The sequence below is a fragment of the Amblyomma mixtum genome, chromosome 1 (genome assembly GCF_055824585.1).
Source record: "Amblyomma mixtum isolate Tamu chromosome 1, ASM5582458v1, whole genome shotgun sequence".
In the NCBI taxonomy this organism is placed as follows: Eukaryota; Metazoa; Arthropoda; class Arachnida; order Ixodida; family Ixodidae; genus Amblyomma; species Amblyomma mixtum.
The window spans coordinates 310,205,065-310,224,036 of NC_143012.1; the positions used below are offsets into that span (position 1 = coordinate 310,205,065).

The window sequence follows — 18,972 nt, forward strand, 5'->3', positions numbered from 1 at the left end:
CCTATGAGGAATGCCACAAGATATGCAGAAAGCCAGGGTATGACATGAAAACTTCTGCTAATAGTCATCAAGGCCTCTGGTAATGTATTGTTGACTTCCAGGTGTATGCTTATATAAAATAGGCAAAAAAAAAAGGCCTTCCGCAGAACTATCATTTTAACAATCACTGCTAGTGGTTAAATCTAGCAGAGTTACATCATTGGAGGTTTTTGTTTGATAGAGGGCGCGCATGTGCGCAATAAATAAACCGCAAACAAGTGACGAGTCATGAACCAAAGCTCATTGCTCCCAGCGAAGGAGTAAAAGAGCCCCGTTTATTTTAAACAACACTAAAACACTGTACAACTGGCGTATTTACAATGAATAAAATTCAGCACAAGAAAAACGTAACTTTGTACAATCTTTTGTCACTGCAAACCGCTTGCACTTGCGGCTACCAAACCCGAGCAGCCGGGCCAATTCAAGTGTCTAATTCGAGTCATTCCATTAATGTTAAACACAAAAGTAAACGCAATACATTTGCAAGCACCCAGTGCTAACGACGTACTCTTTTCCTCTGCTTGGGAAAAAAATAGGAATCGGGAGCCAACGAAAATGCGGCTAATTTGGGGCACAGCCCGCGCAGGTATAGCTTGACTCTGGCTATGCAGTGCAGATAAAAAATAAAATAGTGGAGACGAAACTGGCGGAATGCAAGGTAACAACAAAAAAGAATGAGCAATGAGTATGTACACCGGAGGACAATGTTATCATACAGGTGCAATCTGCAGGTCTTCAGGTTCCGCGACGCAGTCAAGGCTAACTATCCTTGCCGCACTTGGGCCTGTAGCGCATTGAGTAGCGGCTTCCGTTCTCTTTCACCTCCAGCTTTCCCGCCGCCCACTCGGCGGAGTTTCCAGTGGCCCCGCCGAAATCCAAGTCGCGTTTCCAGCACTCGACGTACCCGTCGCCCCTGCCTTCTAAGTGCGGTGTCAGGACAGGTCGCCTCAGGTTGGCGTGCGAGCGCCCCCTAGTGTAGCCATCGCTGCCGGCATAGCAGAGGCTGCGCACCTCGTGAAGTGGCGACACTGGAGAGCTCCCGCGGCGGTCCTCCAGCACGCCGTTGGGGGCCTTGGCCTTCTTCGGAATCCTGTAGCCACTCAGCGAAGACGCACGGGCCGGCGACAGGGCATCGGGAAGCAGCACACTGCATGCGAGGCTGTCTCGCCTCTCGCGCCGGTCAGGCTTCTTGGGTACGTTCTCGTCCGACGATGCGTGCTTCCCGTAGCTCTCTCCAGCACTTGCCACGTCCTGCCGGCTCTCCGCAAGTTCGCGCGAGCCGGCCTCTTCGGGGCTGTCCTCTAGCTTCTGCGCGGTGCTGCTTCGCGTACAGCGGCCCACGTCGCTGGGTTCTTCAGGAAACTCACAGATGGCGGCCAAGGTGCACGGCTGCAGCATCTCTAGATTCTCCTCATAGCTGGCTGTCGACCGCTTCCGTAGACGCCGACCTCGGCTGGCGACTTCGGCGCCAATCTCGTCTGTCGCGGTTTGATTCTCAGAGACTTCCTTCATCGCCTTCGTGGCGAGCTCACCCTTTCCTTCGGAGTGACGCGTAATGCGACTGGAATTTCTGTTTTCCTGCTCAAGGAAGTCACCCTTTTTTGCTTTTCTCGAAACACCTTTGCCACTGCCTTCGGCGACTGCTTCTGCTCGCCGACTTCTGCTACTGACCCTGCTATCTCGCTCTGAACATTCACCTTTTCTCGCTTCATATTTCAACGCACTCTTTGTGTCATCAGCCAGCTCATTTTTGACTTCCAGTCGTCTACCCCGGTAAACAAGCTTGCTAGATGCTACCTCTTGAATTATATCAACCTGAGCGTCTGCCCTGCATGCTTTTAATACCTCCTTGGCAGGTTCTGCTTTTGTATCACACTTCCGATTCCTACTTGAGCTTCTGCTTCTGATGTCCACTGACCCTTCTTTCTTGGTTTCGCTTCTCAGCACACACGTTGAAAGCTCCTCAACTTCGCCTTTACGCTCATGCCTTCGACTACGGTAAGGCACCTTGCAGTCTGGTTCTGTTGGTTCATCTTGCTGCATTTTTCCTTGTGGCAAGTTATGCAGGCCATCGTCTGAAACCTCACATTTTCGGCTCCGTGTTGGTGTCTTGATTCCTGCATCTCCTACTTCGTCCTCTTTCGCTTCACCCCTGGGCGAAGCTTTCAGTGCACTGTCGCCCATTTCCAGTCTCCGACTGCGCGTTGGTGTCCTGTTCCCTGCGTCTGCAACCTCATCTTTCTTCTCAACTGATGGAAGCCCTTTCACTAACTCATCTACTTCTGATCTTCGGGTTCTGCTTGGCGTCCTGCTGCCTGGGTCACCTACCTCGTCTTTCTTAGCTTCGCTTCTTGATGCATTCCTAACTGACTCGACAGACTCAAGTCTTTTACTCCTTGTTTGTGTTTTGCATTCTGCTTCATCATGCTCTGTTCTTGCCTCTTCCTTAGGGGCGCATTTTATAGCATCAGCTGTCCGACTACGAGTGGGCATTCTACTTTCAGTGTCACTGTGGTCTTCTTTTTTAAGTTCGTTCTTTGGCAAGCCCCTCGAAGCGTCATCAGCACTTTCGAGCTTCTGACTTCGACTACCTCTTGGTTGTTCTTCAGCACTTTTATCCTTGCACAAATCTATTCCTTCTTTTGCTGGCTGGCCACACTGCTCCTCACTCTTTTCGGGCCATTCCTCATTTAGTGTTTCCAATGCGGCTCCTGCACTTTGCACCAGCCCGACAGTCGCCTGATCAGAAGTAGTGTCCACTCTGCCAACAGCTGCTGTTGCAGAGTCTGCAGTGCTTCGGCTGTCCTCATCATGTGCAACACAGCCTTCGGACTCCCCAGCCCCACCCATCATAGACAGTCTCCGCGACCGAAGCCCATTGACGTACTGTTTGGCGTAAGGGTTCGGGAGCCTAGTTGGCGTGCTAGGTGGTTTCTTAATCAGGCCATAGAGGTTAGCAACCTCTCGACCTTCAAGTGCATCCAACAGAAGCCGCAGGCACGGCTTAGGGCCTGATGGATCCTGCGACACCAGCCGATCATAGATGTGTTCACTTTGGCCAGCGAGAACAATGGCTTCCCGCTCGCGCTCATTCATCCGGGGTCCACCTGGCTTCAGCATCTTCACCTGGTGTTGAAAGATGTCCTCCCTAATCTTGAGAAATGACCTGGCAATCTTTTCCCTCCTTGACACCATGTAGCAGAGGTTTCGCACCTGGCAAATGAAAAAGGTAGAAATGTTTAGTCTCAGAAAAACACCCCATAACCCCAGCGTCACAAGCAAAACTGTCTGAAATGTCTGCGTCCAGGCTTGTACAAGCTGGGCTCTGCAACTTATTGGAATATAAAATTTCAGTGAAAGCTGCAAATGAAAACAGTAGTGATTTAACTTATACAGCAAAACAGCTGAACCTGAGGACATCATTTCTACTTGACTGGTTCTTTGTTAGCGGCTTTACTCCACATCAATAATATGCAAATAAAACTTTGTCCTCTAACTCAGACATACAGTACAGCTTCAATCTCGACTTAAAAATAGGTGTCTATTGAATGCATGAGTGCATGAGTGCATGTGTCAACAATGCTGATACGGAAGTGCCCACAGCATAATGCCCCATTATGGATAACAGGCATCGTGTGATTTTTGCGATGCACAATTACCTCGAGCCAGTAGACACCTTTACATTACCAAAGGTGAGCAGCAACCTTACAAAACAGTACTAACGAATCACAATCCTACATTTAAGACACTCAGCTGTTTGTATCTAACGATTTATTGGGGAAGCCTCAGTACTGACAGCAAGGTAATGCCCCAAAAGAGAGAACCCCAGAAAAGCCGATGCGCATCTGGTATCCCTACTACACAGTAGGCTGCACATTTATGAATGTTTCAGCACAGCACTGGGCGAGGGCTCACCCAGACTGCCCATTGATGTCATTGGAGTGGGGGATGCGGTGGCGAGGTGTCCCCCTAATCGACTGGCTGCGAGCTATTGCGAGCAGCGATTTTTAAAAATGATTTCTAAATTACAAGGTCCATGCAGAGCTTTCAAATTTGACTCGAATACCCACAAAAACCACCTTTACAGATCTCTTGCACTAGAATATGCCCATCAAAATCATTTCAGGGTCCCTTTAAAATGACTACCGTAAAAACCAGTGTATAATACAGGCCTGCATATAATATGAGGAGCAATTTGGGGATCCATGTAATATGCGAGCAAGGAAAGCTCACCAAAAGCATTTATTTGCGCTGCCTTTCGCGTTTCAATGATAGTCATTTTCGGGTGTACCGTCTTCCAAGAGTCCCTCGTCAAACACATCTCTCCACAGAAACTTGTCTTTGTTACCTTAAGCGCGTTCGATATCCTGCATTCCATGAAAGTGCGACCTATGGGCTCTTTGGGGATGCTTGCCCAAGTTTCTGCTATCTAGCTGTAGAACTCCACTTCAGTCGCCTGGTGGCAACAACTGCAGGCTCTCCCTACCTCATACAGACCAAGTAACAGCACTTGACATTGTGCCAACACTTTCGGTAGCTACGATTACCTTCTGTTTAGAAGCACCCAAGCACTGCTTTGATGGACTCGACACCATGCGAGGTGTGGTCATCCTGCTGCTTCTGATAATGTGGGCATCGCGATGTCAGCGGGGTGAAATGGCATGTGCAATGCATCGAAATCGAAACTATGAACCGATGCCACACTACATAACGCCTCCTCTTGCTGAAAGCCTGACAGTGATAGTGCTGAATAACAGTGAAACCAGAACTGTGGATTTGGGCTTAAAACTGTATGAATTTACATATACAGTTGCCGACCGATTTTTCGGACCAGGCGGGACCCGGAAAATGGTCCGAATAATCGAACAGTCCGAAAAATTCGTGAACTTAAAAAAATAAACTTTTCTGCGAAAAACCGGCTTCAAAAACGCAAAAATCACCGCTCCCCATGTTCCGCCTGCAAGCGATAATATGAAACTCTATCCGAGCCATAGCCGTGCTTTCTTCATGCCCGCACCCTATTACATCATGATACCAGATAATGCGATGGGGCCGCGGTCATGCCTCGAATGAATGCACTCGCTGCGTGAAGCAAGAACAGTCAGTTTGCATGGGGCAATGACGTTCGCGGAGACCGAGAGATAACCCACGGGAAGACGCGAGCGTAAGCAAGCGCCTCCGAATGAAGCCCCCCCCCCCCCCCCCCCCCCCCCCCCCCGTCTACAGCGTTTGCTGCCCCGCACCGCGGGGTGCGTCGTCCAAGCCGCAGCGAGCGCTGCAGCTGTCCCGCTGTACCGTTTTAAATGCAATCGCGCGCCCTTTGTAGGCCATCTCGATGGCAATGGAAAGCATCACATTATCTCGAATGGCAACAATGGAGAACAAATAGCTAAGCCTATCCAAACCAGTCCGATCGCGCCCGCCGAGCTGATTCCGTTAAAATCCAAGATGGCGCCTTTCACGGTGGGTAGTGACAGCGACGCCCGTTTGCATCTATATTAGGCCGAAATAACAAATTTTCGGTTGAAAAAAGATCACCACAATATTGTTGGCGTCTATTTTTGTCCGAAAATTCGAACTTTCAGACTCCGCAAAGTCCGAAATATCGGTCGCGAAAATGTACACGTTCCTATGAGGTGCGCGATGGTTCCTCAGCAAAGTCCGAATTATTGGAGTCCGAAATATCGGTCGGCTACTGTGTCATATTTACTTGCGTAATGAACCCTACCCTCATTTTTGTTAAGAAATTTTTTTTTAAGCATAAGCTTTCCTTACCAACCCCAGCCAACCCTAGCGCGGACCTGACATCACGGCATGTTTATCTCTAGACGAGAGCTCCTGCCCCTCGGGGTGGTGCACTCGGGAACCTGGGCAGAGCACCAAGAAGCTGGGTGCCCCTGTTGGCAGCGCCATCGGCTAGTTCTGCGCTTGGCTGCGCCAGTCTAGGCTTAAGAAGTTGGCAAGCACTTGAGCATAGAAGAGGAGTGTAGCAGTTCAAACCAGAGCACTATAAAACATCCTATAGCAGGGCCTTCAGAGCCCCAAGCAATTTGGCGAGCTCGAGATTGGGAGTGAAAATGCCTAACCCCTCTCAATTTGCAGCTAACGCTTAAACATTTGCATTATCCTGCAAGTTTTTAATTGCGTAAAAACCTTCAGGGCTGGTTTCCGGTGTTTAGTATGTTTGCTTTATCTCACCATGATTGGCCAGCGCTGTCAACTATCACAAAATCATCGGATCGCACCGTGATACAGCAAGCACCTTTTGAAGCGAACAATGCTAAGCACCGGCAACTTGAACATGGCTGACCACATGCTTCTGTTTATAATGGATGGACTAACGGGTGGGAGAATGTATGGTATAAAATTTTGACTCTAAAAAAAAATCTTCCAAAACTTTTTTACCCACGTAATGAAGCCTCCCCCAAACTGACTTCAACTTTGCTAGGAAAAAAGTGGGTTCATTACGCGAGTGAATACAGTAAAATCAGCCGGAAATTTGACATGCTAAAATGTGAGAAAAGAACCTCATATTACTCATATTATAAGCAGGTTTTCACTGTTCTTTTTCGTGTAATACTGACATAGTGAACTGCAGCTGGATACATTATGTTAAGGCTTTAGTCTATAGATATGAAAAAAAAAAAAAACCCACTGAATGCTAATGAAACAGACTAGGTGATGTGCTGACAACAAAGTGCGGCAAGCCAAGAGTCATCAAGCCATCAAGACAGCCAGCTGAACACAGCTGCGGGTGTTTCAGATGCCGATTGACACATCACTAGTTTTTTCTCCTTCTTTTCAGAAGGTGCCTTGCTATTCCAGCTCCAACACGTTTCCCGCTATTCCGTCTGTGTGGTTCCTCCATACTTAATATAGTGCTCAGAAACTAGTGCGCTCATCAAGTGATGTTTGTAGTTTGTGTAGTAGAGCCTTTCTAGCGATGATGCCGCTTGAAGACAGGTTCCACTGCAGCCATGTCACACTGTGAAAAAGGCTGCAGAGGCCCTAACCGTTTTTGGAGCAGTTCTTCAACACTGCTGACAGTGTGCATGTAATAAAGCATCTGACAAAACTGTGAAACACTGCCGTTACCACGCAGTTTTGATTTTAAAAGCGGAAGCATCTATCGTCCAAGTTTTCACAAAATAAAACTTACTCTGATGCAAACAGTTTTCGGCAGTTTTTTGGGGTGACATTTGACAATTTGACTTTCGGATCACTGCGAAATTTTTACTGGCCCCTTGAAGTCTAAATAAACGAATGTCTACTTGCTCAATGGTGCTGCCTAAAGATGGGTTGGATTGAAGTCAAGCGCCCTTGAAAATTATCACGTAGCAGTCCTCGAAAAGCACAGATTTGATTTGCATAGACTAAAGCTCAAGTGAGTGAGTGTGCCCATGCAACAGGGGCATAAGACAAAAAAACCTCACACCAGAGTGGCCTCAAACAAAAAGGAAAGCATAACTAGATGCCAGCTCCTCTTCAGAGCTCCAAAGTATTTTCATTTGACAAAGCTAATTTCTCTACTTCTGTATGCGGTTCTGTATTAAACCACCTTCTCCCAAATAAAAGAATTAGCAGCCATTCAATGTGGCATTTCAAAACTTCATCTTGTTAAATACCAATTACACAGCTACACTGCTGCAAGTGTCAGGTGCAATGGACCAATTGCAGTGCTACTTTGGCATGCATGAGAACAGCAAGACAAGGCATGCTGTCATAACTGCAACAGTTGTTAAAAGAACGACAACATTTTTACCACAAAGTTTACACATAACAGCCAGGCACTAGTACTTGTTGGATTTGCTTTGGTTTCTTGGCAAGAACAAAATCCACACGTCTTTCCCGTTTGTGCAGCATGCAGAAGTAAGTTTAAACCATTTTATCCCGCACAGTTGCTGTTTTTGAACTTGGCCGGGGTCTCTACTTCAACAGCCTTCCGATACAAGGCGGTAAAATTCCATCTAACAAGTCTCACTGCACAGCACTGGCATTGCTTTGGACACTTTGGAGAAATATTAGTAATGAAAACATGCTCTGCCAGAAACCCATAGCATTTTCATAGCAGCAGTGTCTTTAGGTTTCGACTTCACACAACCTAAGCATGCACAAGGCTATGTCAGCACTGAAACACAGAAATAGGAACGAGAAGGTTCCGATGTTTAAGTTGCTTTTGGGCCGGTGTTGTTCTTTGTCCCAAGTAGGAGCACATAATTGTAGCACTGCTGTTTCGGTTGTTTTCTCATCATTTCATTCACCACAAGTGACCTAACACGATTCTTTTCCTACTCCTCTCCTTACACCCTCAACTTGGCTTTTAAAGCAACAGATGAGACATGCCTTCAAAATGTAAGCCTATTTACTGTTATTGCTGCTCACATAACCATCAATAATGTATCGCCAAAGCTAGCATAATTTCCCAGTACATCTAACAGCTGTGCGTAATTTTCCTGCCTTCTCACAAGTGGGATAACACTTGGCTAAGCAAGAAATAAGCTGCACGACTGTCTACATCTTAAAACTACACTAGCTGCATAGTTTTCTCGTTCAGAGAGTCAATATGAAAAAATTTGCTTCAAATGGCATTGCCCAATCAGTTCTTAGCAGAATCATTAATGCCGGAGAGAGAATTTCCAGACTGCAAAAATAAAACCTGGAGAGCTTGTGACAGCATTTGCTTTGCTTTTTACCACCTGCATGCATTTAAAGTTGAGCCCACTTGCAACGAACATGACCGTCACGCGTTGTTCATTAACCCTTTGAGGGTTTCTGCTGTATATGCGCGGTGGCAGCCTTCCATTCCGTAAGGTCTTTGCCGTACGGGATGGGTTTCAACCCTCCATTTGAAATTTCGCGCCAAAATGATGAAGCATGCTCACTGGGAGGTGTTGCCACCTCCTAGGACTTACAAGAAGCATTTGAAATTTGATTGTGCTGCCTTTTTGCAGAGATAAACAGAACTGATTTCTAGCTTCAGGGTGTCGCGCGGTCTGCAGCAGTGCCCTTTCGTGGTTTCAATTTCGCCGCATGATCGCAACAGAGGCGCGCGAAACTTGATTTTTGTCTTTATCGGCACTCCCTTGCAGGGGCCGTGGAAAATGATTTCTATCTTTATTGGCACCGCTCTTACCTTGCTTATCACTGACACTCATGAGGTATTCTCACTCTCATTGTTTATCGAATTTTCCTTCAAGTTTTTCAGATGCCCGGCAAAGCAGCAATATGGCCAAACACACTCCCATTCTCTTAACACTGACAGCGATGACTCTTCACCCCAAGAGGAGAACAGACATGCATTTTATGTGTGCAGACTGCGATAAGCCGCTGTGCATAGACTAGTGTTTCAAGGAATCCTGCACTCTGAAATACTATTGAACATTTGCAGTTCTGAGTGACACTGACACCAAAATACTCTTCCCTCATTTTTTTTTATTTTTTTTTACAATTTCTTCCCAACTTACACATTTTGTACATTCAAAATTTGCACTAAAGTAATCTGGCCATCTGGGAAAGTTTCTTTCAAGGAAATTCGACCCACAAAGGGTTAATTATAGCCCAATTTTCCCAGCAGGTGGTCTAGACATAATGGATTGAACTTCTGTGAGGCAGTGTTCCATGGCATGTTTTCTATACAACATGTGGGCCCACCATTGGCCGAGTGAAGTTACAGAACTGGCTGACACATTTACAAGCCACTGCTCATTTCCGCCTTGGCTAGAATGCAACGTGAGGAGCACGAACATCAATATCAACACGCTGTTGTAACCTGGAGAAGTGTGATTGGGCCTAGCTAGCATCAAAGGTCACTTTTAATATTACACATTACTGTGTCCTATGCCTCTCAGTTTTTCTTGTCAGGGCACTGTTCCGAGACGAACATACGGCCTGGCACGCAGTTGGTCGTTTCTTCAACGTGAAGAATGACAGCCATCTTGAATGAAGCCATGAATGAGCGCCGGACATTTATCGGCCCTGGAGCACAAATGACGACTGATGAAGCGCTACATTAAAAATTGTCAAGAAGTGACCAGCAGTCGCCAAATGTGTCAGAGCCAAAGAGAAACTATGAGTGCTATGCGTGAGTGGCGCCTGCTCTTCCATCAGCTACCGACACTCCCTATACAAGCACTCCGCGGCGGCTGGAATTTCTTTGGAGGAGAAATTCTAGAGGCCCGTGTACTGTGCGATGTCAGTGCACGTTAAAGAACCCCAGGTGGTCGAAATTTCCGGAGCCCTCCACTACGGCGTCTCTCATAGCCTTAGTCGCTTTGGGACGTTAAACCCCATAAACTAAACTAAACTAAACTATACAAGCACTGCTATTTCGAGTGGCGGTGCCCCTGCGATTGGAACAGCAGCCCTTCCATCAGCTATTGACACTCTCTTGAGAGCCATGTGCATAGTTGAAAGAAAGAAAGAAAGAAAGAAAAAAAGAAACTTCCGAAAAAGCTAGCCTTTATTTATTGAGCTAGGCTTTGGTTTCGATTGTAAGTGGTCTCCCCACACTTAAGATTTTCAAATAAAAAAAAAAGGTCAACTTACAATCGTGTAAATAGGATAGGCAATGGTCACCTGCCAAAAGTGCCAACAAGCAAACTGCATGCACGACGGTACCTCCTGATGAAGTTCTTGTATGGGGAGATGCCGTCGCGCATGCGGTTTTCTTGTTGACACTTATTAGCAAGTGATCGTAGCCTATATAAATGCGTAGTTTTCCAAGAATAAAGTCAGTTGATGTCTAGGGTTCGTATTTTCTCTCCCTTAGTCCCCGTTATTTAGCACTACTACAATGTCCTCTCCATCTAAACACAGACTAACCCACCTTTCTGTCTTATATACCTTTGTCGGATGCAGCGATCACTGTGGCATACTGTGAAAGCAATTGGCTGCTGCACGGTGCAATTGCCCACCTTGAAATCGTGCATATATTGCTGCAGGGAAGTGACACTGCCGGCATTCACCCACAGCTTACACGCGCATTATGCAAAGTATAGCGGCAAACAATATAAATGCAGTCGACATCCCACACCGTTGCCCAAGGTTACTGGAGAGGCTGCCTACTAGAAGAGTTACTTAGCAATGACTCACAAATATCCCTCCCCCTGTGACTGACATCATTTTGCGTCAGCATCCACTGCAGGATAGCTACTTCTGCGATTTGCATTACCACAGAGGTAAAGGCCCAGTGAAATTTTTTTGCCTTTCTTTCACGTTCATATAACCACGGTCGTTTTCAAAAGACAAGCAAAAGCCAGCAAGGTTTCGATGCATATGTACATTCCCAATAAGGACTGCTGGCGTGCGGCGACAGCGCATGCGTGTTCACTGTAACTGGTTTCTGTGACCGCACACATTCTATCTACCTGAAGCTCGACCTCATAGCCTTAACACTGCAGCAGAATTGCAGTCCTTGCTTGCACTAAGTGTTCGTTACAAGTGGTGCCCTTACGGGGTGGCTCAACAGTACCACCAAAAGCAAAATAAAAGCCCCCAAACAAGAATCAAATGATCATGAAAAGCCCAGAGCCCAAAGCAGTCATGCACAGAAGCTTTAGAGTAAGCAATGCCAGCTTCACTGATGAAGAACGAAATAAAAGGGAAGCAGTGCAGCAGGCTAAAAGTGTGACAGCAGCAACGAAAAGCCACAGGCCACCAGAAACAAGGCAGAAGAAAGCCAACTGCAAGCATCAAGTTTATTGCAAAAAGAAAGAAAGCAAAGGCAAAAAAGACAGGTGTGGCCAGACAGGCATCATGCCAAAATGCAAAGCGTTCGGATCATGGGAGCCAACAGTACCCTTTCCAGATCTTGTCTCAGATGAACAAACATTTTGACACGTGAGTAAAGGCTGTTCTCTTCCAGCTTGTCCAGGCGATCCGTCTCTTCTTTCAGTGGCGCCAAAAGCGGCCTGTCATGGTTTGCCTGTCGGAAGAGCACAAAATGCTGATTTCAGATGAGCCTCCACAACTTCCTGTAACAATACCCACCTTGCTTCACAAAGCTGCTGCAACTTTCTTATTCATTTTTTTTTTTTATGCACAAGTGAAGTGTACAATATATGCGAAAGCACAGCCAAAAACTTGTGTATCCATGTTTGACACACTGTACAATGAGGGAGGCACAGAAGCACAGGAATGTCTACTCGTCACGAGCGAAAGAAAGGATGAACAAAAGACGTCATTCTACATCAATGCCATATGTCAGCTGGAGCAGGAAATGCTAATAGAAACTTCTTGTAAATTGGAATACCTTACTGAATGACTTGTGAACTAGAGCAAATTGCAATTCAGCTAAGCTAAGCGTGGCCATCAATAGTATGGGGTATGTATGCACACAGCAGTTTAAACAATCAGCACTGTTTTCTGCTCTAAAACAGACTGTCAACATCACCACAGACTAGCCTTTTATTAGGAAACCGGCAAACGAAATTCTCACGGGGCAGCATTTCAAAATGATCTCAGTGACACCCAAAAAGCAATGCTTCCTGCATCAGTTCTCTCTTTTTTTGCTCATAGATAGCTGAACTGCAAGAGAAGCAAAGACAAGTGCACAAATGCCAGGAAGTTGAAAAAATACAGCTGTTCGCATGGCTTGGCATCCAACTCAAGCCGGCTTTGAAGAGTGTCCCGCTCACTAAAAAGCACGCAGAGAAAAGCTGTAAACACACCTTGCGTTTCAGCTTCCAGTAGTTGAAGACGAAGTCAACAACCACAGGGTCTGTCGACACAGCTTCTGCAGTCTCCCTCACGCTCACATGCTTGTAGAATTCAGCCTCAATAGCTTGAATTCTGGAGGAAATCACAAAGAGAGTGCCAAAATTTAGCACAGGCACAAGAGTACAAATGCCACCAGTGCCAGGATTTACACTATGTGCATTACTATTATAGCCTATAAGCTTGAGCTGCACTCATCATAAAAGACTGTGCCAATATCACCAATGCCAAGTTCCACTTGTTCAGAACAGCGCTGCTTTGCTTTGCTTGCCAGAGGAACCAGGCTCATCAACAGTTTTCCATTTGTTTTTTTAATGCCACAGAGCAGGAGAAGTGAGGAAACTGCACAGTTTAGCCTTCGATACACTTTCAGTCGAGCAACAATGCTCAAAATTGGTAGCATGTACCATCCCAATACCAAAGGATCCACCAGGCCACCGCGGTGAATAGCAAGGGCAACTTGGGCTAGGTGAGATGCAATTAGTTTCATGCAGCAAGCTTAATTTCAGCAGATATCATAAGAACACTGATCTGGTGAAAAGTGTGGGATCAGCACGGTTCATTCAGGCCCACGCACTGAGTGATGCAAGCTGTGACAGTTGCCACTAAGTATGGAATTACAAAAAATAGCCCTCTCTCGCAAATTCGTACCATCAACAAAATAAAATCATATCCTGAAGCGTAGAAAATGTGTTCAAGAAAATGTATTAACAGCTGACGGGATTTATCTATGGCCGCACACCACTGCTCAGCACTTGCAGTATGTACTGCACGGCTGCCGATTGGGGCATCACGATGTCGGGACTGTGCTGCCTGCGTATTCAGTCATGGTTTCCTCGTTTATATCGCTCTAAGGATCGCGGGGGAGTATTTGGTACACCCCAAATTCTGCACACTGTACAAGTTGCATATCAGCCAGGAAATATACTACAGTACTACGCTTCTGTTCCTGCACCTCTGTTCCCATATCTGTGTTGCTATGGGCACTCACACCTGCTGCTTCTGTATGCAATGCCCTCAAGCTGTGCAGTTCGGTTGTGCCTGTGAAGCCTGTGAAAATTGTGAAAGTCTAGCTTTTTTTTATGCAAAAAGCAAGCATATAAAAGTAAAACACGCAGCCAGCAATGTCCTACTTTTACACGGCTGTTCAAAGCTGCCGCTGCGGTTCCACCTTTTCTGTTTCTCCGCGCTGCAGCGCAATGTAACCTGATGCCATGCAGCTTGTAGTTCTGCCTCTACGTTGTTGCCGTGACAGCGCGCCAACTTTGTGAACACAGTGACGACCCTACTGTGGCCCGCGCCCCCCTCCCCCACCAGCGGACGCAACAGGTTGCATTCGGATGCGCCGATCGTCTGCATGAGTTGGCCATCTTTTATGGCTAGCATACTGTGTTATCACACACATACACACACACAGACAGGTTTTCGCTCAATGAGGCAGGTAAGGTTTTCACCTTAAAAATAAAGTGCACCTAATACCACATTACTTGACAGCATTTGGCCAAGAAGCATTCTGCTCAAACACCATGACTGCATACAACATAAAAAATTTTGTGATCAGTGCTTGTATTTTATGAACGTAGAGTCTTGATCACCGAGATGATTTCAGCCGCAACTTAGCTTCATCCAGCTCACTTTGTGCACTTTAACAGGAGTGCACACCAGCATGCTAAATCCACGCAGCGGACACACTGGCACCACAATGTGGCAGAGGCAACAGGGAATAGGAACAGGCCCACTGTACTTGGCCAGCCGGGCGCTCTCTTTCTCCTCGCTGGTGATCTCCATCTCACGCTGGTGGTGGCCCTCCCGGGAGACGGGGCTTGCCTTCTTGTCCAAGTCGTCCGATGACGCCTCCTTTCGGTGCACCTCTTTCTTCTTGCTGTGCTTGGGGCAGTACGACTGCAGCAGCAGCAGCAGAGCAAGGCATAGGCGCAGTCACGAGGCATGCAAAACTGATTAGGCAGGATGTACAGACAAAGCTCAACTTTGACAAAAAACATCATTAGTACTGTTGCTGCTGCAGAGACGCACGCACGGACAATGATCTAAACAGCCGGCAATCTCCAGCACATCTTTTGTTACTGCCACTTTTCAATACGCACTTTTCCTGCAATGCCCCCTGAAGGGGGCCCTAGTGGCACAATAAATAAATAAATGGACAAGAGAACTCACCTTGAGCTTAACCTCGTCATCAGGGTTGTCATCAAAGACGGCTTTCATTTCAAGGCTGTTCTCAAACGCACAAGTGACGTGGTAAGCCCGCTTGCAAGCCTTTACCTGCAAACGGCCATTGAATTTTTCAAACACTGTGGCAGCCCCTGATTTCTCAAAACATGTCAACAAAGCTGGACACCACCACATTTCTCCTGATGCACGCACTGCACATACGGCAAGAACAAACCACTCAAAAGCGAAACAGCTATAATGCAGCATATTTCTCTAGCGTGCCACAATTCTTTTGTTTATTGCTTCTGTCTAGTTTAGCTGGTGAAAACCTATGTGATCTGGTTTCTCCACAATTCCGAGTAGCAGCGTGGCTTTAAATTTATCGCCTTCACTATGACAAGGTTTACATGCACCAGTGAGAGGCACATATGAGTTCAGATGCTTCACTCACGGAACACTGAATGCAGGCGCCCATCCGCTCTCGACAAAGGCAACAGGTCAGGGCCCAACGACTAGGCTGTGGAGAGGGAACGTGGTTACGTACATCGGCTCAGGTTATCGACCACACAAGGCCAACGAGGAAAATATAAGATGCACCCGGCACTTACTGGGATCTGAGAGATTTTTGTGATGGGCTCCATCTTCTCGACACAGCCAATGCTCACTTCTGGCACCCACAGGGCACAGCTCACATGAGCCCACTTTTGGCCACTCCTGCAAAAAACAAGTCCGCTCACATGATAAACATGCACGTTCCATATTTATTTGTATATTGGTCGATATGTCAAAAATTCGGGGGCCAGAAAAGAAAAAAAAATTGGAATGGCATAGTGGTCAAGCAACAGAAGCTAGGAGCCGCCAACATGTAACTATGACAACCGGTGCAGCGCAATGGTGGTGCTGATGAGATGGATTCCCAACCACTTAATAATGCATTGTTTGGTAAGTGCCACATCACCACACTCTTCGATTAAGGCATAACAGCGTTTGTCCACATTATCAATGGCAAGCCTGACAGCACTAGATGATCACTTCGAATAGAGTATATCATACAAGGCTCTTGGAGCATTCAACCAGTGAATAATATTTTACAGAACACTAAGACGAGTTTTGTCCCAGATGTAGTGTGTAACCTAAAATCAAGATCTGCAACCTCAGCTTTGGTGTGGGAATGCGGCACAGACAGCACTTGCTATTTTCAGCTGTGCACCAAAGCTACACGAAAAAAGTTCCTCAGCAGCTCGAGTGCCCCCAAGCTTCTGATGCTGGGTGTGCATGCAGCACGAAAAATGCGTAGTCCATGCGCTGACCTCGTGCTCTTCATGGCTCCGCCCCGGGCAGGGCACAGTACGCAGGGTGGCCGAATGCCCAGGGCACAGGTACGGCACACCCAGGAACCTTCCGGAATCCGCTGGATGCCATAGCAGGCCTGATGCACACACAGGTCACACTGGTCGCAGAAAACCATTTCGTTGCCTTCCTCAGAGTCCGGCTGCAGTAAAACAGAAGAAAATGTAAAAAAAGCAGGATTACACGACGCGCACTGTCCCCATGGTTCTTAGCTATGTGTCAGTGGCCCCTCTAAATCAGTAGAGACAGCAAGCGCAATGCTGAAATTTTTAAAATGACGTATATATAAGGCATCAGTAAAGACGAATGACTATGTGGAATTCACCTGCGCATGGTGAATACCATTTTACTGGAATGTAGCGCAAGTGCAAATAACTGTCAACAGTAGGAAAAGTCACCCCTTGCATTCATAAGTGAATCAATACCGCTGAAGAACTGGATCATTCTTTCCCTACGTCTTGCTGGCAAAAACAACCCTCGTTTCGCAATTTGCAATTGGGCTACATTCGAATAAATATTGTAATTTTTAACTGAATTTCTTCTCCAATGTAGTTTCAGTTTCAGCAGCCAAACAACGGTTACGTCGTCACAAGCAGGCTTGAGATTGCATGAGGCATACAGAAACTGCAATGTAATAAGCTGTTTGTTCACTATCATTTTGGCCCCCGAGGCAGGTTAGCGTGAGAGTTGGAGCGAATTCATATGAAGAAGGAGTGACTGTGCTGTGACAGCAGTGGTGCAAACAAAACCATGCACCATCTGATCACCCATCACGTGTGGGGACGCCCTCGTCCCTCGCGGTTTGCTTTCCCGCAATGACCCTCAACTGTGGTTAGCTTCCCTGCAACGCGCTCTTCTCAGTTGTGTTACTTTAACTAAGAGGGGAGGGTGCTCGCGTCGCAGCGACACTAGCGCCACGGATGGCATTTTGCTGCGCGTGCGCGGGGGAGAGACGGTTCTCTTCTGCTCGGCATCGGGAAAGCACGCGGACGTGTCGCGCGCGGCTCCGCTCTTCGTCGACGGGCGCCTTCTGGTCGGAACATGCTCCCACCAGCCTGCCCCGTCCGGCCTCGGAGTTTTCCCTTGCCCTAGCGTGGGCGAACATTCGCTCGTAACCGTGCTGGTGAGTCGGACGTCCTCGATTCCTCAGTGTATTTTGTTGCTAGCTGTCGTTATTGTTGTTATAGCAATAAATGCCTTGTTTGTGTCAGCCAGTGTGTTGTTCCTTTGTTCCCGCAGAGCAAGGCCCGCCGTGGTCGGTGTGCGCTCGGTAGCATACGCGACCACGGGGTGGGGTCCGCACGGTTTTTGAACTCTGTCAGCCGCAGTTAAACGGGGAGAACGTATTCATCTCTCCCCAATTAAACCCCATACATGCTGCCCTTTGTGTCTGTATCTGGTGGCTCCTGGTCCACAAGTGTATTTGCAGTCATTTACTGCTTTCCAGATTTTCATCCTGAGCGTAGGAACGCTGAAAAGGACGTTAAGTCATAGTTATTTCTGATGTTTTAGTAAAAAAAATTAATTACACTTAATTACATTACATGTTAAGAATGTGAAAGCATTAGACTGAAGCATGCTCAGGCTGCTTCTCCTCCTCAGTCATTGATTGCTGCTTGCCACATACGCCGAACCTGTGCAGCCACCAATACTCCATCTTCAGTGACGACATACTTTTTCCCTTTAAAGGGGTAGACACACATGGCGTTAATTTTGGGTCTACTACAACCTGACACGCAGAGCTGTCATAACATGTCTGCAGGCAACCAAGTGCACCTTCCAACTGACACCGTGCCCGCCACCACGCCCAGCCATATCGCGTGACAAGTGCACCTGCCCGACTCCCAAGTGACCATGTCACGTGGTATCATGACATACCCGTTGACGAATCAGCGAAGTTTGACAGACGACAGACGGTGACAGACTGAGGCAACACCAAATGGCACCTTTTTTTTTTCTCTGCTGCAGATTTTAATGCTCTCGCATTAAAATCTGCAGCAGGGTGGTGGGGTAGTCATGAGGGGGGGGGGGGGGGGGGGGGGGGGGGGGGGGGGGAGAAAGGTTGAGTAACTGTTTCACCCATAATGGATGCCTGAACTGTGCTGTGAAGGAAGGGGGTGAAAGGAAGGAGCAACAGAGTTGCCGAGGGGAAGAAACTGGTATCAACTTCAACCGCCTATTGTTTTTAACGGGCACTGACAATGCACAGGACGCGAAAAATTTTACATTTAGCATCCATCAAAGTGCAGCTGCGGTCACTACATGATGAGAACACAGGTTAGACTGAAAAGTAAGGTTTGAAGCTCAATTGGTGCATAGGCATCAGGTGAAACCACTAATTAATCTCAGTTTTAATCAGGCTTTACGAGTGAGTCCAGCACAAAGTAATGCATACAATGTGCAGATTTTGTTTTGATGCAACCAACCTTGCAGGTAGTAAAACTAGCAAGAGCAATAGAAAGGCACACAAGTGGGGAGCAAGCAATGCAACCTACCGAACGGCAGACATCACAGACCACGTCTTCATCGTATTCAATGCCCAACCCTTGCTCCGTCCGGATCTCTCTCTGAAGCTTCTCACAGCACTGAAACATAAATTGGACATACAGGCAATGAAATGACACTGTATGTAAATAAGATAGTTTTTGTCAGGCTTAACTCCAACTATTGCACTGCTGTACCGCTACAGTAGTAGTAGCA

General features: G+C 47.0%; 1 protein-coding gene across 3 annotated transcripts in view; it reads right to left on the reverse strand.

The window, feature by feature from the left end:
- Nucleotides 1–265: 265 nt before the first annotated feature.
- LOC149372405 (uncharacterized) overlaps nt 266–18,972 on the reverse strand; it is a 37,509-nt gene continuing 18,802 nt past the window's right edge. For all 3 annotated transcript variants that reach the window (XM_089566867.1, XM_089566868.1, XM_089566866.1), the window contains exons 9-17: nt 18,768–18,857; nt 16,233–16,414; nt 15,531–15,636; nt 15,374–15,439; nt 14,929–15,033; nt 14,498–14,655; nt 12,708–12,828; nt 11,837–11,962; nt 266–3,252 (exon numbers count right to left, since the gene is read on the reverse strand). In XM_089566867.1, the coding sequence (XP_089422993.1) occupies nt 799–3,252; nt 11,837–11,962; nt 12,708–12,828; nt 14,498–14,655; nt 14,929–15,033; nt 15,374–15,439; nt 15,531–15,636; nt 16,233–16,414; nt 18,768–18,857 (3,408 nt within the window). In that variant the 3' untranslated portion in view covers nt 266–798. The remainder of the gene's footprint in view (nt 3,253–11,836; nt 11,963–12,707; nt 12,829–14,497; nt 14,656–14,928; nt 15,034–15,373; nt 15,440–15,530; nt 15,637–16,232; nt 16,415–18,767; nt 18,858–18,972) is intronic.